General features: G+C 38.4%; 1 protein-coding gene across 25 annotated transcripts in view; it reads right to left on the bottom strand.

The window, feature by feature from the left end:
• Nucleotides 1-26809, bottom strand: part of LOC5571400 (PDF receptor) — a 219402-nt gene that overhangs the window by 12609 nt on the left and 179984 nt on the right. For 24 of the 25 annotated variants that reach the window (XM_021855679.1, XM_021855688.1, XM_021855693.1 and 21 more), the window contains exons 5-8: nt 26021-26184; nt 25802-25905; nt 25460-25619; nt 943-1163 (exon numbers count right to left, since the gene is read on the bottom strand). In XM_021855679.1, coding sequence (XP_021711371.1) covers nt 943-1163; nt 25460-25619; nt 25802-25905; nt 26021-26184 — 649 coding nt within the window. The remainder of the gene's footprint in view (nt 1-942; nt 1164-25459; nt 25620-25801; nt 25906-26020; nt 26185-26809) is intronic. The other variant, XM_021855698.1, reaches the window with a different exon arrangement.

The following is a 26809-nucleotide window of genomic DNA, read 5'->3' as shown; positions in this document are numbered from 1 at the left end:
TTTTCTTGAGATTGTATCTCAATTCCCAAAAGTTGGGATAAACGATTATGAGCGCGCTTGCTTTGTTGGAAGGGATTCTAAAAATAAATAAGGAACAAAAAATTAAAAATGAAAAAAAGCTATTTTTTTGAATTTTTATTTTTAACGATAGTTGTTTAACTTTTCCAATCGTCATATGGATAATTATTTTACCCGGTTTTTACTCTAAAAATTAAAAAAAAACCTAACTGATGTCAAAAAAGTATGAATCTTTTTTTTTCTCCCCTTCAAAATTTTCGGATTTTTGAAGAGGGGGTGACATACAAGAAAATTAATATTTGTATCAGCCTTATATGGAACCGTCTAGCCTCGCTTCAAAATTATATTGATTTTTTTTTAATTATGAGGGTGCAGAAATTAATTATGAAGAACAGCCAATGTTTCAAAGAAGGAAAATCTCTAGAGAGTGGCTTTTTTTTTTGAACATTTTTCTGTTAATAAGAATAAAATAGTTTTTAGGGGTTTTATCTATATAAAGAAAAATGGAGTGGTGTTTGTATGTCATGAAATGGCTTGAAAATGGATGGACGGCCTGACGTAAGTTTTTCACTGATGCACTCGATAAGGGATGCCCGTGGTTGTGCGAGGCCCCTCAGGTGTAAATTTATAGTAAACGTCTCTTGGGCCGATTAAGTTCAGCATTATATTCTATAGAATGCTATATATGCTATTTCTTATTCTTACTATTGGTGGTAGATAATCAATATCAATGAAAACCCAGCATTAGAAAACCCCCTTCCTGACGCAAGGTTAACTATTAAAAAAACCTCAGACTGTAATAGACAGTATATGATGAATGAGCTACCGTGAAATAGTGATGTCGATGATTTTTGCGGTGCGATGATGATGAAGATGATGTGGTTTGTGATGATCCGATGCGGTACCGTTCCTCGTTCTACTCACTTCTGCTGGCCTACGTATTGTGCAGTGGTAACAGCCCAAATGGCGGTCAGTGCCACAGGACCTCCCCATCCGACCATCGCGTACAGTGTGTGTGGAAAGCGGCCCTGGAACACTGTCACGGTGACCACGTTGTGTAAATATAATCCTTCTATGAACATCCACATGAACATGCAGGTCCTGGCGTACTCCAACAATATATATGAGGCCTCGCAAAGGTAAGGCTGAAAGTTGGGAAAAAAGATGAGCATAAAAAAGATGCAGAACGACATTCTAGAGAGTAAAGCATACACATGTTTAGAATGCAATGCGTGAATAAATTTGCATCGGATATGCCGCCGACCGCCGTTGATAAAACGTTTCTTTGGTCTCGAGGGTGCACCATTTATTGGACTCATATCCGTCGTGCATCGATGTGTTTTCAATATTTCGTAAAGCCATAGATGGTGAGAAATGTAGAGCACGACCTACAGTGTTTTATGGGCTCAACATTTACTCAAGTTTTAAGATTTTGACCACTTTTTTCCTTAATGCTCTACCAATTTGACATATGTACCGTAATCCGGGGGCAAATTGATCACTATTTCACAACTTTTTGTCATGTTTTCTTTTGGAATTAAAAAATTGTCAAATTTATTTTGGTAAAATCAGTACTTCATTGATCTCTATTGGTTTATGTAATCGATTTCTTATTTAATAAAATTTAACATTTGAAAAAAATAGTTTTAATGCCAAAAAAATTAAAATGGCACATTGGGGTGAAATTGATCACTATATAATAAAGCATATTTTAGAATGTAAAATCACCCTGTCTACTAAATTTGGGTCTCCTGAATCTGAAAATGATGTCGAAATTCTTACAACTCGTGTATATCATCATTTTATTGCCAAATTAAACTATGTAAATTTGCATAATACGCCTAAATGAATGCAATTTCTCTTGAAATACGATTTCAAAAATGAGTTCAGAACTTCACACTGAAGTTTATATAACATTTTTGAACACTCAAAGGTTACATGCAGGCTTAGCACCAGCGGATTTGTTAGTACCGTCATTTCCAACAGTATTGTTAATACCTTTAAAAACTGTGAAAAAACTGCACACTGCAAACTGCAAAATGCAAAACTGACCTTAATAAAAACGAAATAGTTTAAAATCACCATTAGACATCTATAAACTAGAAAACATGGAATGTCCGTGATGGCAGCAAAGTATTAAGCATTTTTGAAAGGAAATGCTATTTGGTACCGACCTGATCAAATTCACCCCAGTGATCGATTTGCCCCCGAATTACGGTACAGGTATCTTTATATCACATTAATCGAATATTGATTTGTGTTTAGCACACATTGTAATTACATAAAACTGTATTTTGAGCATAGAAAAGGTAATCTCTAATGATAATTTCTAAAACTAATCTTTAAAAAAATATTCATCGAAGGCATGAGCGGCATTTCTAATAGATTTGAATTTATGGAGCCTTTGTTCATTGCCATAAAATGCAAACGGATTGAGCACAGTTGTTGATTTTTTTCACCAGTTTTCGAAAAACTTTCCTATTACAATCCGTGTCGATTGTGATCTTTGGTTAACTGGTTTAGAAGATATTCCGATGTTCATTGGGTCGAAGGATTGACATTTCCCATATAAAATTTTGTTGATTACCATTTTGGTTTAGTTAATTTATCTAGTAAATAAAATATAATTTAGGGTATTGATGAGCGAAAAAAATCGTCAGTCAGTTGAGTTGTGTCCGAGAAATCTGAATTCTAAGTTCCTATGACTCACATAGGGTGAAGCTAGTACCCTAGGGTCAAGATGAGTACCCTAAGGATAAACTCGATTTAAGCCTACTTAAACGTTATTATTTTGGTAATAATACATATCTTTGATATTATTACATTGACCTCCAACCATCAAAAGTTTTTGAAAGTGATAAAAAGATTTCCAAATAACACCTTAAAAATAGTTTTTTTTATCATCGATCAAAAAAATATTCCGGGACAAGATGGGAACCCGCATAAAAAGATAGTATTAGAAAAAAAAATACTTTTAATTAATTTCTGGGACTTATCTTAAACCCAAGGGTACAAACTTATTAATACATTCAAAACAGTTGAAATTATTTGTGAAATTCGGTACAAGTTTTGCTAAAAATTATCTACAAAAGATATCTATAAAATATCACATTTAAGGTTATTATAGAACGAAGCCACACCTCAAATTGTTAAGAGCACAAGACTTGAGAACCAAACCGCGCTTCGCGTTGAAAATCTATCCCATTGATCACCACCAGCAAACAAGTAATTTGATTGATTTTTAACGTGAACTGTCGTTAGATTCTCCAGTCTTCTACAATCACCTTAAATGATCAAATCTAATATGAAAAAATAATTTTTCAGACTACTATGTATTTTGAACAATATTTACATTGTGATCTTGAATCTTAGATGATTATTTGGCCATCATATCAATTTAATGTTATTCATGCATAAATATATGCATTGAAAAACTTCTTTGAGGTGGGGTGCTTACTAGGGCGGTTGAAATTTTAAAAATGTTTGAGAAACCTATCTCCCATATGCTCCTTACCATCCTTACCATAAAAATAGTGTTCTGTGAAATTTTCAGGTTTCTAGGTGGTGATTTAAGGTGATTATAGAACGAAGCCACACCTCAAATTTTCAAGAGCACAAGACTTGAGAACCAAACAGTGCTCCACGTTGAAAATTTATTCCATTGGTCACCACCAGCAAGCAAACAATTTGATTGATTTTCAACGTGAACTGTTGTCAGGTTCTCAAGTCTTGTGCACTTGAAAATTTAAAGTTTGGCTTCGTTTCATAATCACCTTAAAGGTGGCCCAAAGACAATGTAGGTTTATATGGAAATTACTATGGAGAAATGTTGAGAAATGTTCCAAACAAGCTAGTACTATAATGTAAGTACAAACTTTTTATCCCATATTGAAAACTCATTCTTCAAGAGTTTTGTTTGATGTTCCGACCTTGATGCTTGCTCCTGCGGGAGCGAGTGACGAGGGCAGGATCAAACATGTCGCGCGTCGGTCGAGTGAAGTGAAAAAGTGCAGCGATCGGTTAGTTCTATTTGATGTTTCGACCTTGACGCTTGCTTCTGCGAGAGCGGGTGACGAGGGCAGGATTAAACATGTCGTGCGTCGGTCGAGTGAAGTGATAAAGTTCCGCGATCGGTTAGTTCTGTTTGATCTTCGACCTTGACGCTTGCTCCTTGGCAGTGCGTCAAGAAAGCCCGAGCAGTCGTCAGTAGTTTTCCCTCTCGGGTCGTGCGCCTATTTTCTCTGAGTGCTTTTATATAGCCGAGCAAACGAGTTAAGCTGAAAGTGGATTGTTGTTGCTCAGTCAAGGATGACGGATCAATTGGTGACCTCGTTTCATGATACTATTTCTAATCTATAAAATATGTATGACTGCACATTTAATCGATACAACTGTAGGGCGTAAATATGATTTTTCATCAAACTATGAATGGTTCGTCACTGTGAGTGTCGACATAAACTCTAATTCATGAATTATTTATGTTTAACATTTTTTTGTTTTCAAAACACCCCTTTCTTTTTATATTTATTTTTGTAATTAAAAAAAAAACTTTGAATGGTTCGACACTACAAGTGTAGACTTGCGAAAGGTTCACTTTATTCAACAAACTTTGGATGGTTCGCCACAGTAAGTGTCGGCATAAGAATAAGAGTGTTCAATGATGTTCCAGCCAATCGAGTTTTTTGTTTCTTTTCAAATAAGTAAAATATAATAACACATGCTTTCGTCCTGACAGCTGTAGGAATGTTACATTTAGGTATTTGTTTAACAAACTTTGAATGGTTCGTCACCTCAAGTGTCGGCATAATTTTCCTCTACACAGAAATTGTTCATATCAAATGAAAATATTATATTTTCATAAAAGCATATTTATATTTGACAAATAACTATTTATCATGGCCTAATCACTTATCAAAGTGAATCCTGTGACCCAACGATCCTCCCCATTAACAAACATCCCTCCCAGTAACCTTTGTGGAGATGCAGAGGCAAACACGGTCTCCAAATAGCAAAGGTTACACACTAACATTCCTTCCCTCAATCCCACCTGACTGCAAGGACGTGGCCAGCGCCGTTATTGACCTTGTATAAATAGAGGCACTGAATTATGCACACTGAAGAAGATTATGGCTAATCCCAGCCGAACTTCTCGTTGATTCTTTGTGCATTTTCACTGACTTCGGTCGATCCCGGAATAGCAACCATTGATATGTGTAGTCAGTCTAAGCTAAGCATATTGAAAACTCATTCTTCAAACCATAATAAAGAAATTTCCTAAGGAAAAAAACCAATCCGACGGATAGCAGAAGAGACATTCATGAGTTTGTTTGCTATTATTTAGCTTAATATGGGATTATAGCGCAGCGAACATGTACAAAAATCCCAAACAAAATTAGCTCAAAAGGGATTTGTTTCTTCAGCAACACTCTTCATTAAGGTTTAAAGAATGAGTTTTCAATATGGGATGATTAGGTTCTACTTAAATTACAGTACGTGTTTGGAACATTTCTCAAAATTTCTCCATAGTAATTTCCATATAAACCTACATTGTCTTTGGGCCACCTTTAAATCACCACCTAGAAACCTGAAAATTTCGCAGAACACTATTTTAATGGTAAGGATGGTAAGAAGCATATGGGAGACAGGATTTTCAAACATGTTTAAAATTTTAATCGCCCTAGTACTCATCTTGCCCTGCCTACCCCTATATAGTCTGTTAAGAGAACTATAATTCGATTTATATTGTCAAAATTTATGTAATGTTGCATTAACTGATAGCTACTCTTGATTTTCCTAAATTTTGGTTTGACATTGAAGATAATAACGTTAATTTGGTTTATTCTTTAAAGTACAAAATAAAACTGTGGAATTCACCGATTTATCAAAAAAATGTAAGATTTTAAGCATTTGATTGACATTCAGTAAACCCTATCTGTTGCCACACTCCCTGGGCACAACGGTTTGGTGGAGATGACATCCAATACTCGCGATCAACATGACATGTGTCAGTGATGAATAGAACAAAAAAGTAAAATGAAAAGAAAACAAACTAAAACTTGAGCAAAACGTGAACTCCAAATTAAAATATTGATTCAGCATATTACATTATAAATTTGTTATCCTAGGCTAGTTTGTACTCATAGGTGAGTGAAAAAAAAATGAAATTTATTGAATTTGTTATTATAACTATTCCTATGTTTGTAGTAGCTGAACTGCGATCGGTGTCAGAAAACACCAAGAATTTTGTAACCTCAATTAGCGGAAATTGGATACTGAAAAAGTAAGCTATTATACTAAATCTATTACTACTTAAACTAATGGCCAAATAAAATTATAGCTTTGAAGCTGTCGAAACGTAGCTAACAAAACGGTGTCATCATCTTCCGCAACAAAATTCTTCAAAGTTTTTCATTGCAGTAGTATTGCATGAGAAACAGCACAGCGATATGAGTGCAAGTGGACAACACTCTTGTAAAAAATGCTCGAGGAGAGATTCGGCGGACAATATGGTCTGTTGTGACTGCTGCGATGGTTGGGAGCATTACGGATGTGCTGGCGTGACTGACTCTATCAGTGATACAAATCGATCGTTTGTATGCGTCCGTTGCATAGAGGAAGCCCGTGGAACTACGTTGAATACCATTCCCGAGGATGAAATGATGAAAGAGCGAATGGAAGACGTACCTTCAAAAGGAGCCATCCCGAAGAAAAGCGATAAGCAGAAGGGCGAAGAAGCTACAGGTTCTGTTGTCTCGGTAAGCACGTCAGCGTCTAGCAAAAGGTCTCAAAGAATCCAGATGTGTCTAAACCTACTATAAGAGACCAAGAAGGTGAAGATGCGAATGCTGGAAGAAGAGGAAAAATATTTGCAGGCGAAATTTGATTTGTTGTTGAGATTAGGAGATGAAGATGATAATGGAAGCAGGAAGAGTGTGGTGAGCGCACGCACTAAACGAACTAGGCTGGAAAAGTGGTTGAATGACGGTCAAGCAACGCAGGTAACTAATAAATCTGCTAATAGGCCGCCCAAAGAGTTCTCAGATGGCCAGGAGATTAAGGGTGACGCCAATGATTCTGCGCTGCGGGATAAAAAAATCTATGGTTCCTACTTCTAAAACTGAGTCGGTTTTGAAGAGTCTGGAACAAGTTACTCCCATTAGGCCAGCACAAGGAACCTCAACCCCACTGCAAACAGGTCGAGCTGCGATGACGGATTTAATCTCTCCTACTACCATCACATCAACACTTCTACCTAGCTCTATACAGAACCAGTATCCGCATATCTGGCCGCTATCAGAGGGTCACGCCAGGGCTCCAGAATATCTTCGATTAGGTAGGCAAACTGACGCAATACAGTCTAAGAGCAAACTGCTATTCTCTCCAGCGACAAGTGTCGTCGGCCCAGTCGACGAGTTAGCAGGATCTGGAGCCGTGAAAACACCAGCTACATCATACGTGTACTCACAGGTTCCTTTAGGTACAGTGACCGGTCCAGAAGGCGAACATCTAGCAAATACAGCACTTGCGTTTACTTCAAACAACACAGTACATTACCCCACAGCAAACCATCCGTTCAGTAGTCAGTATAATCCGCCTGTAGAGCGTGCAGCAAACTCAGCTCGTATGACGGCAACGAGCTCAGCATTCACATGGGACAACCGAGGTGCACCTTATAGAGATCTAAACGATGTTTGTGTGCGGCCTCAATCGCGATTAACCAGTTTGGCGTAGTGAGTCAAGCTGGCAACGAAACAAACCAGTTTCCCTCGGCAATGACGTCTCAGGTACCAGGCTCTTCGTATGTCACTACAATTGGCAGTAGCTCTAGTGCTCCACCACCGGCAAACAGTCTGTTCGGTGTTCCTAATTATATCCCATCACTACCAACGTTGGGTCCAACCGGATCACAAATGGCTGCTCGTCAAGTGATGCCCCGAGATTTGCCTACGTTTTCGGGAAACCCCGAAGATTGGCCAATCTTTTATAGCTCGTTTCGGAATACTACCGATGTGTGCGGCTACAACGACGCTGAAAACTTAGCCAGATTGCAGCGTTGTTTACGAGGAAGTGCTCTGGAAGCTGTCCGGAGTCGACTGTTACTGCCGGCGTCGGTTCCATTCGTAATTGAGACTCTTCGAAAACTTTATGGAAGACCTGAAGTGCTGATCAACTCGTTGCTGAAAAAGGTCCGTAACACTCCTTCACCGAAGGCCGACAATCTCAATTCGATTGTGACTTTCGGCCTAGCAGTTCAAAATCTCATCGATCACATGGTCATTTCCGACCAACAGTTTCACCTGGCCAATCCCATGCTTCTTCAGGAGCTCGTCGAAAAGTTACCCACAACTCTTAAAATGCAGTGGGGCTACTACAAAAGTGCAGTGCCGAATGCTAATCTGACAACATTTAATGCGTTTATGTCAGGTTTAGTTAATTTGGCTTCAGACCTTTCGTTTAACACAGAAATTAGTCATCGTAACACCGAGAAACGTGGGGATAAGCACAAAGAAAAGCTTTTCATCCACGCTCAAGAGCCACTCAAAGCAGCAGGTCCCTGTGGAATTTCGAAGAAAGACAGCGTCGACAAATCTATGGCTGCTAGAGGGTGTTCGTACTGCGAAAATACGAATCATCAAATATCTACTTGCCCAAAGTTCAATGAGTTGGATATCGACAGCCGTTGGAAAGCGATTCGTCAGAAAAACCTTTGTCGGTCTTGCCTAATACCACATCGTAAATGGCCATGCCGCTCAAATAAGGAATGTGGTAAAGATGATTGCCGTATACGCCACCATCCACTATTGCATACTGGTTCCGTAACGCCGGTAGTATCGTCGGCAAACTCCGCCAATCGTATAGAACATCAGAACCACCACTTCAACAAATCGTTTGCCCTCTTCCGTTATGTACCTGTAACTATTTTCGGCAACGGTAGACAGGTGAATTTATTTGCCTTCTTAGACGAGGGATCCAGTTCTACGCTGCTCGAAGCCAGTATTGCGAATCAGCTTGGAGTGGATGGACCAGTATCTTCTCTTTGGCTTTCATGGACTGGCAACATAAGCAGGGAGGAAAAAGAATCCAGATGTGTGGAAATAACTATTTGTGGCAGTCGACAAAATAAGAAGTTTGCTATCGGAAATGTACAAACGGTTGATGAGTTACAGCTTCCCAAGCAATCCTTCGACTACGAAAGCCTAGTCAAACGATTCCCCTATCTCAAAGGACTTCCTCTGGAAAGTTATTCAGAAGCTACGCCGCGAATGATTATCGGATTGGAGCATGTGCGTCTACTGACTACGTTGAAACTCCGTGAAGGTGGAGATACGGGACCAGTAGCTGTAAAAACGAGACTGGGGTGGTGTGCATATGGAAAGGGGTCAGATACCAACGATTCTAAGGTACAGCAATTGAACTTCCATGGTAGCCAGATTGTGACCAATCAATCGTTACACGATTTGATGAAACGTTTCTTCGTAGCAGAGGAAGCTACAGTCACTCGGAATCTGGAGTCAGACGACGATAGACGAGCTCTTGACATTCTTGAGAAAACAACTATACGCAAAGGAGATCGCTTCGAGACGGGCCTGCTTTGGCGAACCGATCATTTATCATTTCCAGACAGCCTTCCGATGGCTACCAAGAGGTTGCTATCACTGGAAAAACGCCTGGCACGTGATCCGGAACTCAATCAAAAGGTAAAAGAGCAGATAGCAGCGTACGAAGTTAAACAATATGCACACATAGCGTTGAGAGAAGAGTTGGAACAAGCAGATCCTCAACGCGTATGGTATCTTCCTCTTGGAGTGGTCACCAATGAGAAAAAACCCGACAAAATCCGATTGATTTGGGATGCGGCCGCCAAAGTTGGCGGAGTAAGTTTCAACGACTTTCTGCTTAAGGGACCAGATTTGCTTACCTCCTTACACGACGTCCTGCTTCGGTTTCGGGAAAGAAGCGTAGCGATCTGTGGAGACATATGTGAAATGTTCCACCAGATAAGGATTAGGGAACCGGACAAACAATCACAACGTTTTTTGTGGCGGAACAGTTCGGTCGAGCCCATACAGACCTACGTCATGGATGTATCAACCTTCGGCGCCACTTGCTCACCGTGCTCGGCGCAATTTATCAAAAACAAAAACGCTCGCGAATTCTCTGAGGTCTACCCACGTGCGGTGAACGCAATCATTTACAATCATTATGTGGATGATTTCCTCGACTGCACTGATACAGAAGAGGAAGCAATAGAACTAGTGCAAAACGTTAAGGCGATTCACGCCACAGCTGGGTTCGAAATCAGCAAATTCCGTTCGAATTCTGCAGAAGTACTCTCGGCTCTTGGGGAACATTATGGTGGTCAAAACAAACTATTATGCTCTGATAAGCAGGCAACGTCTGAACGCGTGTTAGGATTGACCTGGATTCCTTCCGCCGATGTATTCACGTTTGACACGACGGCCCTGATCCCTCCGCTGATGCAATCTGGAGGCAGTACGCCTACTAAACGACAGGTTCTCCAGACAATCATGAAGCTGTTTGATCCGCTGGGATTGATCTCCCACTTCATCGTCCATGGAAAGATCTTGATGCAGGAGATCTGGAGGTCCGGCACAAATTGGGACGAGCCTATAGCAGAACACTTGCTTGACCAATGGCATCGATGGATTGAGCTGCTTGGCCTTCTCTCTGAGGTAAAGGTGCCACGATGCTTTTTTAAAGGCCAGCCTTCCGATTCGCTTCAGGGTTTGCAATTACACGTGTTGGTTGACGCCAGTGAAGTTTCATACGCCTGCGTGGCGTACTTGCGTCTGAATACTACATACGGGGGACGATGTGTACTTGTCGCTTCGAAGACTAAGGTGGCACCCTTGAAGCCGTTATCAATACCCCGACTGGAACTGCAGGCTGCACTGATCGGAGCGCGCTTATCTCAAGGCATAAAATCTGCCCTTACCCTGTCGATTGAAAGGTCGGATAGGTTTTGTTGGTCGGATAGGTTTTGTTCTCGGTTTCGCGCGTGTTTTCATCGTCGATGGAGAAAAATTTTTCCCCTGTTTTCAAGCGTCTTGCTGGGTAGTGCTTCGTGAAGCCCAAGCAGGATGAATCGTTGTTGCGTCGTCGGATAGGTTTTGTTCTCGGTTTCGCGCGTGTTTTCGTCGATGGAGAATTTTTTTTCCCCTGTTTTCAAGCGTCTTGCTGGGTAGTGCTTCGTGAAGCCCAAGCAGAATGGATCGTTGTTGCGTCGTCGGATAGGTTTTGTTCTCGGTTTCGCGCGTGTTTTCGTCGTCGTCTGAGAAAATTTTTTCCCCTGTTTTCAAGCGTCTTGCTGGGTAGTGCTTCGTGAAGCCCAAGCAGGATGGATCGTTGTTGCGTCGTCGGATAGGTTTTGTTCTCGGTTTCGCGCGTGTTTTCGTCGATGGAGAATTTTTTTCCCCCTGTTTTCAAGCGTCTTGCTGGGTAGTGCTTCGTGAAGCCCAAGAAGGATGGATCGTTGTTGCGTCGTCGGATAGGTTTTGTTCTCGGTTTCGCGCGTGTTTTCGTCGATGGAGAATTTTTTTTCCCCTGTTTTCAAGCGTCTTGCTGGGTAGTGCTTCGTGAAGCCCAAGCAGGATGGATCGTTGTTGCGTCGTCGGATAGGTTTTGTTCTTGGTTTCGCGCGTGTTTTCGTCGATGGAGAATTTTTTTTTCCCCTGTTTTCAAGCGTCTTGCTGGGTAGTGCTTCGTGAAGCCCAAGAAGGATGGATCGTTGTTGCGTCGTCGGATAGGTTTTGTTCTCGGTTTCGCGCGTGTTTTCGTCGTCGTCTGAGAAAATTTTTTCCCCTGTTTTCAAGCGTCTTGCTGGGTAGTGCTTCGTGAAGCCCAAGCAGGATGGATCGTTGTTGCGTCGTCGGATAGGTTTTGTTCTCGGTTTCGCGCGTGTTTTCATCGTCGATGGAGAAAAATTTTTCCCCTGTTTTCAAGCGTCTTGCTGGGTAGTGCTTCGTGAAGCCCAAGCAGGATGAATCGTTGTTGCGTCGTCGGATAGGTTTTGTTCTCGGTTTCGCGCGTGTTTTCGTCGATGGAGAATTTTTTTTTCCCCTGTTTTCAAGCGTCTTGCTGGGTAGTGCTTCGTGAAGCCCAAGAAGGATGGATCGTTGTTGCGTCGTCGGATAGGTTTTGTTCTCGGTTTCGCGCGTGTTTTCGTCGTCGTCTGAGAAAATTTTTTCCCCTGTTTTCAAGCGTCTTGCTGGGTAGTGCTTCGTGAAGCCCAAGCAGGATGGATCGTTGTTGCGTCGTCGGATAGGTTTTGTTCTCGGTTTCGCGCGTGTTTTCGTCGATGGAGAATTTTTTTCCCCCTGTTTTCAAGCGTCTTGCTGGGTAGTGCTTCGTGAAGCCCAAGAAGGATGGATCGTTGTTGCGTCGTCGGATAGGTTTTGTTCTCGGTTTCGCGCGTGTTTTCGTCGATGGAGAATTTTTTTTCCCCTGTTTTCAAGCGTCTTGCTGGGTAGTGCTTCGTGAAGCCCAAGCAGAATGGATCGTTGTTGCGTCGTCGGATAGGTTTTGTTCTCGGTTTCGCGCGTGTTTTCGTCGTCGTCTGAGAAAATTTTTTCCCCTGTTTTCAAGCGTCTTGCTGGGTAGTGCTTCGTGAAGCCCAAGCAGGATGGATCGTTGTTGCGTCGTCGGATAGATTTTGTTCTCGGTTTCGCGCGTGTTTTCGTCGATGGAGAATTTTTTTCCCCCTGTTTTCAAGCGTCTTGCTGGGTAGTGCTTCGTGAAGCCCAAGAAGGATGGATCGTTGTTGCGTCGTCGGATAGGTTTTGTTCTCGGTTTCGCGCGTGTTTTCGTCGATGGAGAATTTTTTTTCCCCTGTTTTCAAGCGTCTTGCTGGGTAGTGCTTCGTGAAGCCCAAGCAGAATGGATCGTTGTTGCGTCGTCGGATAGGTTTTGTTCTCGGTTTCGCGCGTGTTTTCGTCGTCGTCTGAGAAAATTTTTTCCCCTGTTTTCAAGCGTCTTGCTGGGTAGTGCTTCGTGAAGCCCAAGCAGGATGGATCGTTGTTGCGTCGTCGGATAGATTTTGTTCTCGGTTTCGCGCGTGTTTTCGTCGATGGAGAATTTTTTTCCCCCTGTTTTCAAGCGTCTTGCTGGGTAGTGCTTCGTGAAGCCCAAGCAAGATGGATCGTTGTTGCGTCGTCGGATAGGTTTTGTTCTCGGTTTCGCGCGTGTTTTCGTCGATGGAGAATTTTTTTCCCCCTGTTTTCAAGCGTCTTGCTGGGTAGTGCTTCGTGAAGCCCAAGAAGGATGGATCGTTGTTGCGTCGTCGGATAGGTTTTGTTCTCGGTTTCGCGCGTGTTTTCGTCGATGGAGAATTTTTTTTCCCCTGTTTTCAAGCGTCTTGCTGGGTAGTGCTCCGTGAAGCCCAAGCAGGATGGATCGTTGTTGCGTCGACGGATAGGTTTTGTTCTCGGTTTCGCGCGTGTTTTCGTCGTCGGAGAACTTCTTTTTTCCCTGTTTTCGCGCGTCTTGCTGGATAGTGCTTCGTGAAAACGGTTTGTTTTCGGGACGCCAATAAGTTTTTCTGTTCGCACTGTGTTGCGAAGAGATATTTGTGTTCAGTCGAGGATGGATTACCAACTGGTGAGTTCGTTTCATGCTTATGATAACACATTTTTTCTTGAAAGTGTAACTTTTGTGTAATATTAAAACAAACTTTGTTTGGTTCGGCACTTTAAGTGTCGGCATTATGCTTGTTTTACACAATTTCAATATACATATATTTTTCTCTTTTTTACATTATTAAAAATATCTTTTGAAATGTTCGACATTGTGAATGTTGACGTATTTTTTAAAAATTCTACCATCTCGAGACAAAAATGCACAGTAATACTCATATGTAATTTTCAAACAAACTATGTATGGTTCGTCACTACAAGTGTCGGCATTATTGCTGTTTCATGCAGATGCAGAGGTATTCTCGGTCTCTAGAAGCAACAATCATTACACCCTAACATTCCTTCCCCATCCCAACTGACTGTAAGGACTTGGCCGGCGCCGTTATTGATCAATAATATTAGATCTGCTAAAATTGCACTTCGAGAGTAAGCGGAAACTCCCATCTCTTATTCATTTGGATCCCAGTGCAATTCTTACCAGTTACGATCAATCACGGAGTAGCAACCATTGACATGTACAGTCAGTCTATGCTATGCTATGCTATGCTTACCCTGTCGATTGAAAAATGTTATTATTGGTCAGATTCTTCAACAGTATTAGCATGGCTTCGTTCGGATACCAGGCGCTACCACCAATACGTAGCCTTTCGTATAGGTGAAATCCTTTCCATTACCAATGTAGACGACTGGAGATACGTCCCCACGAAGCTGAATGTAGCTGATGAGGCGACCAAATGGGGCCCCGGTCCAAGTTTCGACCCGGAGAGTAGATGGTTTCGCGGACCTTCGTTCTTGTGGGAATCAGAAGTACACTGGCCATCTGAATTGCAAAATTCGTCCACCACCCGCGAAGAATTACGAACCACCTGCCAACATCACAACTGTACTGTGAAGGATCCCCTGATTGATGCTTACCGTTTTTCAAATTGGAACCGCATGGTTAAAGCAATGGCTTACGTTCATCGAGCGGTCGAAATTTGGCGTAAAAGGCTGAACCAGAAACAACGGCACGTAGTTTTACAAAGCGAAGAAATATTGAATGCCGAGCAATCACTTTGTAGAGAAACTCAAGCGCAAGCATTCCCGAATGAATATTTGATTCTGAAAAGAGAAGGCGAGTGTTGTAATATACCGAAAAGCAGCCCATTATTCCGTCTAACTCCCTTCTTAGACGATCAAGGGATAATCCGTTTCCGAAGTAGAATTGAGGCAGCACCCTATGCAGCATATGAAACCAAATATCCCATAATTCTCCCCAACAAACATCGTATAACGTTCTTACTCGTTGATAGTTACCATCGGCGTTTTTTACATGCTAACAACGAGACCGTCTGCAATGAGATCAGACAACGATACTATATCCCGAAGTTACGCACGCTAATCAAATCAGTTTCCAGAAACTGTCAGGCTTGCAAAGTTAACAAGGCCGTTCCTAAACCACCGATTATGGCACCGTTGCCTAAGGTACGCCTGACTCCATTTATTCGTGCATTTACATATGTAGGCGTGGACTACTTTGGTCCACTAGAAGTGAAGGTAGGAAGAGGTGTGGCCAAAAGATGGGTGGCACTCTTCACATGTCTCACTGTCAGAGCTGTTCACCTCGAGCTGACCCACAGTCTGTCTACACAATCTTGTATCATGGCCATCCGGCGATTCGTGGCAAGACGAGGTGCTCCAAGAGAAGTGTATACAGACAATGGTACAAATTTCCATGGAGCTGGCCGACGACTAAATGAAGAGAAGCAGATGCTACAAAAACTTAGTGAACGATGTGCAACGACATTCACCAACGCCAACACTACATGGTACTACAATGTCCCAGCTGCCCCCCACATGGGAGGACCCTGGGAGCGTATGGTCCGCGCGGTTAAGACAGCGATGAAGGCGATCTCCGAATATCCTAGGCACACGAACGATGAGGTCCTGGAAACTGTGCTGTTGGAAGCTGAAAGCGTGGTGAATTCCCGACCACTCACTTACGTACCAGTGGAAGGGATCAATCAAGAATCATTAACCCCGAATCACTTCCTGCTCTATGGGTCAAGTGGGATTAAGCATCCAGCTGGTGCACCCATAGATGCACGTGGCGGTCTTCGTCATAGCTGGGCCATTGCGCAAGACATGATCAACGGCTTCTGGCGCAGATGGATATTAGAATACTTGCCCATGCTGACACGTCGGACAAAATGGTTTGAGAAAGTCAAACCACTTGAACCAGGTGATTTAGTGGTAGTGATCGACGAAAACATCAGAAATTCCTGGGAACGAGGACGAATCACTGAGGTCATTAAGGGCACGGATGGACAAGTACGTCGAGCAACTGTTCAGACTTCTCGAGGCGTTTACTCTAGACCGGCCGTGAAGCTGGCGTTGCTGGATGTGAGCGGAACGAATGAAGAAGCGACTGGTGACCGCGACGGAAATGGGTCATCCCACGGAAGGGGGGATGTTGCCACACTCCCTGGGCACAACGGTTTGGTGGAGATGACATCCAATACTCGCGATCAACATGACATGTGTCAGTGATGAATAGAACAAAAAAGTAAAATGAAAAGAAAACAAACTAAAACTTGAGCAAAACGTGAACTCCAAATTAAAATATTGATTCAGCATATTACATTATAAATTTGTTATCCTAGGCTAGTTTGTACTCATAGGTGAGTGAAAAAAAATGAAATTTATTGAATTTGTTATTATAACTATTCCTATGTTTGTAGTAGCTGAACTGCGATCGGTGTCAGAAAACACCAAGAATTTTGTAACCTCAATTAGTGGAAATTGGATACTGAAAAAGTAAGCTATTATACTAAATCTATTACTACTTAAACTAATGGCCAAATAAAATTATAGCTTTGAAGCTGTCGAAACGTAGCTAACAAAACGGTGTCATCATCTTCCGCAACAAAATTCATTCACATTCAGTTTGCTTTCCGTTGGGTACGCAGTATGTACACCATACGAGTTCTCTGTAGTAAAGAGAAATAGTTAAACTAGCGTAATAGAATTAGTTGGCGCAGGTTAAAAACTAAAAGTACACAGAAATGTAAGTAACCTGTACTACATAGGCTAATAATTTTATTATTAAGCAAATATATTTCCAGCTTTGAAGCTGCCCAGTTTGGCAACTACAGGACTGTGTTTTAATTCTCTAATCTACGCCAACATTCTTCAAAGATTTCTTGTCCAGAGTCGGACAGAAATAATACGACGGGATTCGGAATCATCAAGTCGTTCCAGTTGAGTGAAAACATCAACAAATCGGTGTAGTGAGTTTATTACTGAAGTTTATAAGACTCCGCTGCAGTATGGCCGCCGATAAAGTGAATAACAGTTTGCCGAGAAAACATCTGCCAATCAAATGAGCTTTACAGGGGATCGAAGTACAATACCAGCTACGGATGATGGAGATTAACTATGAGAAGAATTTCTACGCAAAGAAGTTCAAATTGCTTCGGCAGTTGGGAAACAGTAGATCCCGAATAAACCCACAGCGCATCATCAACAACGGATATAAGGTTGACAACAAAACTTTCTGTACTATCAAGTGATCGATCGTCGAAGCTATCCGAAACAGAAACCAAGATTTCGAGTACACAGTGGTCTACAGTGCTACCAAGAACAAAGGATTTATCGATGTATCCGAATGTTTACATCATAGGAATCAAAGTTACGTCTGTATCAAAGCTTGTTCCAAATACACCAACCAATAAGTTTTCGATTGCTAAACAAGATACACTCAACGAAAAACGTTTTTTGTTAAGGCTTGTCGCATCAATGTTCATCTCTTCTTTCAACTGTAATCTGTGGCTATCGACTTCTGCTGAACTATTTAAATTCAATATAGTTTCTCTAAGACAGTTGAAATTCTTATCTAAGATGAAGTACAAAAAAAGAAGGCTACGGTTTAAGAAATCTGTAAGCAGAAGAAAGAAAAGTGAATGGATAGTTCAGGCCGTTTATGGAATCAGAATTTGTCATCAGGATCAGGAGTCAGTAGAAAGCGCTGATTTAGTTGTTCACGGGGAAGGGAATGTTACCGCAACCACTGTGCGCAATAGATAGATGTGGTGAAGCAACCGAAATCAGTTAACTCTTTCTACATTTACATGTACAACTAAGATGGATCTCTCATTGTATCTGGTTGAGGATAGTTTAGAAGCGAAACATTTTGTCAGTATTGACACAGAAATGCATTCACATTCAGTTTGCTTTCCGTTGGGTACGCAGTATGTACACCATACGAGTTCTCTGTAGTAAAGAGAAATAGTTAAACTAGCGTAATAGAATTAGTTGGCGCAGGTTAAAAACTAAAAGTACACAGAAATGTAAGTAACCTGTACTACATAGGCTAATAATTTTATTATTAAGCAAATATATTTCCAGCTTTGAAGCTGCCCAGTTTGGCAACTACAGGACTGTGTTTTAATTCTCTAATCTACGCCAAAACTATCAATAAATATTATCATAAGATATACTAGTGTGACCTTATTTAGCTTAGAATTAAGATACGAATATACTAAACAAACAAGTTGAAGAGAATCTATGTTGCTGAAAATGTCACCAGCTGGTGGGATGCTTTCCTTGAAATTGTAACTATAACATGAAGAATATCGCCATTGGCGAATGCAGGGAAAGCTGAAGAAATCCAACGTAGAAAGAAACAGCAGTTTACTCCAAAACAATAAACAAATCGAAAAAGTGAAAACACATCTGTTTTATCAGTGGAATTGTTTTTTTTTCCTGAGAAAACTGCTTCTTCAGTTTAGTCATTTTCCCCATTTTGGCATGGACTTAAATAATTCAGTTAAAACAACTCCTCTAAGAAACTGGTGCTTCAGGTTACTCGGAGTTCATTATATAAATTTGTAAAACCAAGACAGAAGGGTTTATGTGGTTACGAAACCTACCAATTATCTTGATATTTCAATACAATCCAACGAAACATGTACTGAGAACTTTTAAATGACATTACCATTTTCAATTTGTAACTGCATTTTGAGTGAAATTCGTAAAGAAAATCACAAGCAATTTTCTTGGATGGTTCCTGAAAGAATGACCGCAAGACATTTTGGAAGAGTTTCAGGACAACTTTTTTGCAAAAATTCTTCGAAAGATGTTGTCATAATTTTGGACTCCTATAATAATTTCTGTTTGAATTTCTGGATAAAGAACCAAATTGCTTGGCACGTTATAGGTTGACATTTAAGAAGCAAACTAAGCGGAATTTTTATTAACTGTCAGAAAACGGTGTTAAAAATTAGCTTTACACAGATTTTTGAACAGCCATTACTCTAAAACTAGTCATTCGATTTCAAATTTTCTTTCACAGTCATAAAGCTTGACTGTTCAACTAATAAATAAAAATATTCTACATAGTCGTAGCAAGGGATAAACAGTCTAAAGGGGAGTATGAAAATATGTCTTCCTAAAAAAAGATCGTTAAAATGGTTCAGAGCTCATATCTCAGCAACCAGACAGAAATATTATAATTTTATTTCGCCGTTGGAAACATTCAGGACCAGCAATGCAGGGAAAAATATCAAACAGAGTCGTAGCAAGGCAAATGGAGAATGGGGGGCTCCCATTTGGAATGTATACCAAACCTATAAAAATATATTTTGATTCCACTTTGCAATTAATTTTTGATGATGTTTCACGATTCGACACTTCGAGTATAGATCTTCAATATAAAAATACTTAACATGGTCGTACCTAGAAAAAAAAACAGTAATAAGGGGTTCCATTAAAAAAATGCTCAAAATCTTCAAAAAATCATAACTGTATAATGAACAAACCGATTTTGGATTTTCTTTTATCATTTGAATGCCTAAAGTTACCGTTTTGTTTCAAATTCCGAACAGACTCATATTCCGAACACTCGGTTTTTGTATGGCGATTTGGTTGAAATGTTTCGCTGAAATATGTCACCAAATAACAAGAAAATGGCAGTCAATTGCAATTCAATTTTTATTAGTGATGATTCTCTAGTTTCAGACAAGAAGAACGAGCTTAAGTAAATTTATTTGCGAAATTGTTCATTTCAATACGATTTATTCGTGCTGTTCGGAATTTGAATCAAGGTGTTCGGAATATGAGACAGAATGAACACAGTGTTCGGCATTTGAATCAAAATGCTGTTCCGTACTGTAACGTAAAAAGAATATTAAAACTAATTAAATCAACATTATTATCGGTACACCCAACAGCAAACAGTTAGGTTTTGCGAGGGAATTGAAATTTACACAAATATCTGCCAATTTATGCCAATCAGATGCATTTGAAGTCACTGTTGGTCTTAAGTGTTCGGAATATGAGTCAAAACGGTATATGTATCAGAAAAAAGTAATACTACACATAGTCGTAGTGAGATGTAAGGTGTTTAAGAGGTATGCCTTATTTCTTGGTCCCGTTTGCCTGTAAATCAAAATTTAAAGCAATGACATGTAGTTGTTTCTCCATAAAATTGATTGTAGGAGTCAAATTAATAAATTTGAATAGAGATATACATATTTGAAAACACTCAAAATTTATTTTACCTTAAAACTATGGAAAGCCTCTTTTTTCACCTGTTTGTCTATAGCTCAAAATTCAAAGCAATAGCATGTAATTTTTTTCGACATAAAATTAATTGAAAAATTCAAATGAAGATGTATAAATAAAAAAAGAAACTTCTGATTACACTCAACATTTATTTTACCTAAGAAAGTGTTAAAAACCCATTTCATGAGTCTGTTTGTGTGTAAATCAAAATCCAAAGCAACGACTAGTAGTTATTTTCGGATTTAATTTGCTTATAGAAGTTAATTGAACATGTTTGAGAAGAAATAGGAATTTTCTTATAACACTTCAAATTTATTTAACCTAAGAAACTACGAAAAAAAACGATTTCATGAACTTGTTTGCTTGTAAATCTAAATTCAAAGCGATGGTGCGTAGCCTTTTTCAAATAAACTTACTTGGAGAAGTTTGGAGAACAAGTTAGAGCAGAAATATAAATTTTTGATTATATTCAAAATTTATTTTACCCAAGAAATTACGTAAAACCCTAATTCATGAACTTTGTTAGCTTAGCTTAGCTTAGACTGACTACACATATCAATGGTTGCTATTCCGTGATTGACCGAAGTCAGTGAAAATGCACAAAGAATCAACTAGAAGTTCGGCTGGGATTGGCCATAATCTTCTTCAATGTGCATAATTCAGTGCCTCTATTTATACAGGGTCAATAACGGCGCCGGCCACGTCCTTGCAGTCAGGTGGGATTGGGGGAAGGAATGTTAGTGTGTAACCTTTGCTACTTGGAGACCGTGTTTGCCTCTGCATCTCCACAAAGGTTACTGGGAGGGATGTTTGTTAATGGGGAAGATCGATTGGGTGATTAGGCCATGATAAATAGTTATTTTTCAAATATAAATATGCTTTTATGAAAATATAATATTTTCATTTGATATGAACAATTTCTGTGAAGAGGAAAATTATGCCGACACTTGAGGTGACGAACCATTCAAAGTTTGTTGAACAAATACCTAAATGTAACATTCCTACAGCTGTCAGGACGAAAGCATGTGTTATTATATTTTACTTATTTGAAAAGAAACAAAAAACTCGATTGGCTGGAACATCATTGAACACTCTTATTCTTATGCCGACACTTACTGTGGCGAACCATCCAAAGTTTGTTGAATAAAGTGAACCTTTCGCAAGTCTACACTTGTAGTGTCGAACCATTCAAAGTTTTTTTTTAATTACAAAAATAAAGGTAAAAAGGGGTGTTCTGTTCTGAAACGAGCTCACCAATTGATCCTTTATCCTTCACTGTGCAGCCACAATCCACTCTCAGCCTCACTCGTTTGCTCGGCCATATAAAAGCACTCAGAAAAAATAGGCGCGCGACCCGAAAAGGAAAAAAAAACTTGGCTTTCTTGACGCACTGCCCAGCAGCAAGCGTCAAGGTCAAAGGATCAAAAATCACTCGTAAACCCCTAATTCATGAACTTTGTGAATAAAAATTCAAAGCGATAGTATGTTAGTTTTTTCAACATTACATTGTTCATAGAAGTCAAGCAAATACGCAAATTTTTAATTACACTCAAAAATTATTTTGCCCAAGAAACTACGTAAAACCCTGTTAAACAAATATTTATGTTTGTGAATATATATTCGAAGCGATGATATATTGTTTTTCAAACATCAAATTGATTGTAGAAGTTAAGTTAATTTATGAGATAGGTAATATAAAGCGATGACACTAAGTTTTTCGACATAAATTTCTTTAGAGTCGTTAAATAAACATGTCTGAGGAAATAAATTGTTTTTTTTTTAATTACACTCAAAAATGATTCTACTGAAAAACAATGAAAATCCCAATTTCGTGCCTTACCCTGATATTAACATCTAAAGCAATACGCAGTTTTTTTTATATTGAATTGATTGTAGAAGCCAATTGGATATGTTTGAGTAGAAATAATATGTTTGATTACACTCACAATGTATTTCACTTTAAACTGTGATATTCATAATTTTAAAGTAAAATAATTTTTGTGTGTGATTGAAAATTCCTTTTCTTTTCTTAAACATGTTTCCTCAACTGATTCAAAGAAATTTATCTTGGAAAACCTCAACTTTGAATACATGCAAACAGTCTCATGAAATATTGTTGTTCGTAGTTTCCGAGATAATTTAAATTTTGAGTGTAATCTGTTATATAACTTCTCTTAATAAATTGATAACGAAATAATGTAAGGTGACGATGGATGGTTTTTCTTAGTTTTTTTTCAATGAAATAGTGTAATCACAAATTTCTATTAGTTATTTAACATATTTACTTAACTTCTACTATTAATTTGATGTTAAAAAATATTATTTTAATTATTTCTTTACAAGCAAAAATTGTCTATTGGACTAGGTTTCACATTGTTAACAAAAAATATTAACATTGATATCAACATTGAGTGTAATCAAACATTTGTACTACTTCTCAAACATATTTACTTCACTTCCACAATCAATTTTATGTTGAAAAAACCATGAACTATTGATTTGAGTTTTTACTTGCTAGCATATATGTTTATTTAACAGGGCTTAACGTGGTCTCTTAAGGAAAATAAATTTAGAGTGTAACCAGGAATCTCTATATCTACTTAAACATGTTCACCCAACTTCTATAAGCAAATTTATTCCAAAAAAGCTTCGTGTTATCGCTTTGACTTTTGATTTACAGGCAACCTAGCTCATTAGGGTTTCTCGAAGTTTCTTAGGTTAAATAAATTTGAAGTGTTATAAGACAATATATTATTTCTCAAACAATTCACTTAACTTTTATAAGCAATTTCATGTCAAAAAAAAAAAAACACTGGTCATTGCTGAAAATGTCGATTTACACACAAACAGTCTCATGAAATGAGGGTTTTTGCTGTATTTTAGGTAGTATAAATTTTGAGTGTTATCGAAAATTTATATTTCTACTCAATAATGCTTACATGACTTCTTCAATCAAATATATGTAAAAAATACATATAATTGCCTGAGATTTTTATTTATAGGTATATAATTTGAAAATATTTTTTTTAGAAATATAAGTACAGTTGAACCTCCATGAGTCGATGTTCCATTACTCGATATCGACTCATGGAATCATACTAAAAATCAAATTTCATGGTTACTATGATGGTCCCCTCAAAAGGGATCCCATAGCATTGCTGTTGCATTACTCGATATTTCCTTGAAATTGTTGACTGTATAATATATTTTGAGTGCATTCAAAAATTATATTTTAAACAAAACATGTTGATATAAGCTTTATAAATAAACTTATCACGAAAAAAATTATCAACGCCTTCAAATATGATGTACAGGTTAACAGGCAGATAGAGGGTATTTCTTAGTTTCTCGTGAGAAATACAATTCAAGTGTAATAAAATAATGCAAATATGTTCACTTACCTTGTATAATCAATTTGAAGTTGAAAACGAAAATATATTTTTGCTTTTATTATTTCTTTACAAGCATAAATGTCTATTGCACTAGGTGTCATGTTGTTTTTTAGGTAAATTAATTTTGAGTATAACATAAAAATGTGTATTACTTCTCAAAAATGTTAACTTCACTTCTACAATCAATTTTATGTTGGAATTTTCATTTACAAGCCTGTATATTTATTTAACAGAGTTTAACTAAGTTTCTTGGGTAAAATAATTTTGGGTGTTATCAGAAACTTCTATTACTATTTAAACATGTTCATCTAACTTCTATAAGCTAATTAAACTCAAAAGATCTACGTGTCATTGCTTTGAATTTTGATGTTCAAACTAACATGCTCATGAGGTAGGGTTTCTCATAGTTTGTTAGGTAAAATAAATTTGAAGTGTTATAAGAAAATGTCTATTTCTTCTCAAACCTATTCACTTAACTTCTATAAGCAATTTCGTGCCCAAAAAAATTACATGTCATCGCTTTGAATTTCGATTTACACACAAACAGACTCATGGAATAGGATTTTTAACACTTTCTTAGGTAAAATAAATTTTGAGTGTAATCAAAAGTTTCTTTTTTTATTCATACAGCTATATTTGGCTTCTACTGTTTATTTTATGTCGAAAAAAAAAACTATGTGTAGCTGCGTTGCATTTTGAGCTACAGACAAGCAGGTGAAAAAAAGGTTTTCCGTAGTTTTTAGGTGAAACAAATTTTGAGTGTATTCAAAAATGTAGGCCTCTATTCAAATTTAATAACTTGATGTCTACAACCAATTTTTGGAGAAAATATCTTATTGATATCGCTTTGATTTTTAGTTTATAGGTAAATGAGACCAAGACATAGAGCACACCCATTGAAAAACCTTATGTTTTACTACGTCTATGTGCATTTTTTTTTCTGAAATGCATTACTTTTAGCATTCAAATGGTAAAAAAAAATCCAAAATCGGGTTGTTCATCATAAAGTAATGGTTTTTTGAAAATGTAGGGTAATATTTCAATGAAAGCCCCTTGCTTCTGTTATTCCTAACTACGACCATGTTTAGTATTTTTCTATTAAAGATCTGCACTAGAAGTGTCGAATCATAAAAGAAAATCAAAATTAATTGCAAAGTGGCAACGAAATATTTTTTTATAGGTTTGGTATACATTCCAAATGGGAGCCCCCCATTCTCCATATGCCTTGCTACGACTCTGTTTGATATTTTTACCTGCAATGCTGGTCTTGAATGTTACCAACGGTGAAATGAAATTAGAATATTTCTGTCTGATGGCTAAGATATGAGCTCTGAACCATTGTAACGCTGTTTTTTCTGAGGTTGACCATCTTTGCTCAGCCCCCTACGGACCGCCTACCTTGCTACGACCCTGTGCGTTATTTTGATATAAGCGTTTAACCACAATGTTTTCGTCAGTGAAAAACTTTCAGCATTCGGACAAATATTTGTAAAGTTATGATTTTTTGAATAACCCGTGTAACGCTGTTTTGGGGTCACCATCGTCTACGGTTTTTTTTCTCACAGTAGCGTGACAGTTAATAAAGTTTTCTTAACAAAGTTGGTTAAGAAAATTAAGGAAATTGTTGAATATTTTTAAGAATAATCTATAGAGCAATTTTTAGAAACCGCCAGAATTTCAAATACATTACAAGAAAACTTCGTCCGAGAATTTTGTTGAAAATATTAATGTTAACATGAACTCTGCTGTCAGAAATACAAGCATAGTATACAAGGTATAAATTGACATATGCTTGGTCCACCCTAGCCCTGTACTGATTGTACATTTGGAAGCGGGATTTGCGGTGCAGCTTACCGTGTTGTCTATGCCATGACGGGAGCTTTCGTTGCCGTATCCTTTGCTTCCGCTTCGGATAATTGCTTGGTCGATGTACAACGTTAATCTAATTATCACCTGTATTACCATGGCCACGAAGAGGTTTTTGTGAATGCGCGTTCTGTTGTTGCGTAGACTTCTGAAATAAAACGGGCAAATGGAAAAGGGACATTTGGCTTGTGATTATTACGATTATTTAAAAAAATGTAGGGAGCAATGGACGTTCTGGTTCACCTTTTTCAGAATATCTTTAATCATCATGAACACGTATTATGATATGAACAGATTTTTTTTTAAGACTTGAAGATATTTTGTACGTACCTAAATCTACAGAATATCACCAACGATATAATAAGTGCTATCAATGAAAGACTAAACCCCACAATTTCCAGTGTTCGCGTTCGTTCGGCAATATCTATTTTGATCTGCGTAAGAAAGCATGGAAAATATTAACCAATCAATAGTAAATTATTTGACGACCAAGCAATTTACTTGTTCATAAAATGAGTGAAGTCCTTCTATTAAATTTTAAATACTTACATCAGCTTCGTCATTGCCACCGGTGCCGGAATAAAGTTTCCTAAATAATTGAATGACCTCGGGGCTATAGCATGGTGTGTAGTTGGTCCATCCAAGTGGAGTTGGTGTAGTTCCTGGTCTGCCCTCCCACCGGCCTTCAGCGCTACATCTTCTTTCGGCAAATTCTATACAAAGGAATATATTATTACTTTTTACAGTACTGGTAAAAATGAAGAAACTGCTAATTGTGCGATATTTATCTAAAATGACCAAATATGGAAACCTGTAGCGCACCTCCTTTACCTACACTCCCGTGCAAAAGTTTTGTTTTACCCCCTAGTTTTGTTCATATATGATTACACGACTAATTTAAAATCTCTATAGCGCATTTGAAAGTCAATATCTGTAAATTTAAATTTACAAATTCATTATTTTTGTAATCCAGTCAAAAGTCCTTCAAGAAGCCTAGCAAAAAAAATACAACGAATCCTTTGTTATTTTTTCACGATTTTTTCAGGTATTCAACCATGTGCTTTGAAGAGATTCCTCTTAGAATTCCTACAGGATTTCTTGAATTGAATTATTTTCGTACTTTTTAATGCTTCCTTCAAGAACCTTTACTAGTTTTCACGGAGTTCGTTCAGGGATTTCTATAGAAAATTATTCCCAGAGTGAGATAAGAAACACCAGAAAATGTCGCAAAGAATCTCTATCGAATTGCTTAAAAATCTCTTAAAGAATTCCACCTGATAATGCATTAGAAATTCTTTTATTTTTTTGTCCTGGAAAGTTCTTTTCGTACTTGTTACA

Source organism: Aedes aegypti, chromosome 3 (assembly GCF_002204515.2).
Source record: "Aedes aegypti strain LVP_AGWG chromosome 3, AaegL5.0 Primary Assembly, whole genome shotgun sequence".
Taxonomy (NCBI): Eukaryota; Metazoa; Arthropoda; class Insecta; order Diptera; family Culicidae; genus Aedes; species Aedes aegypti.
The sequence above is the reverse complement of the archived record's forward strand: the minus strand, read 5'-3'. Positions and strand labels throughout refer to the sequence as shown.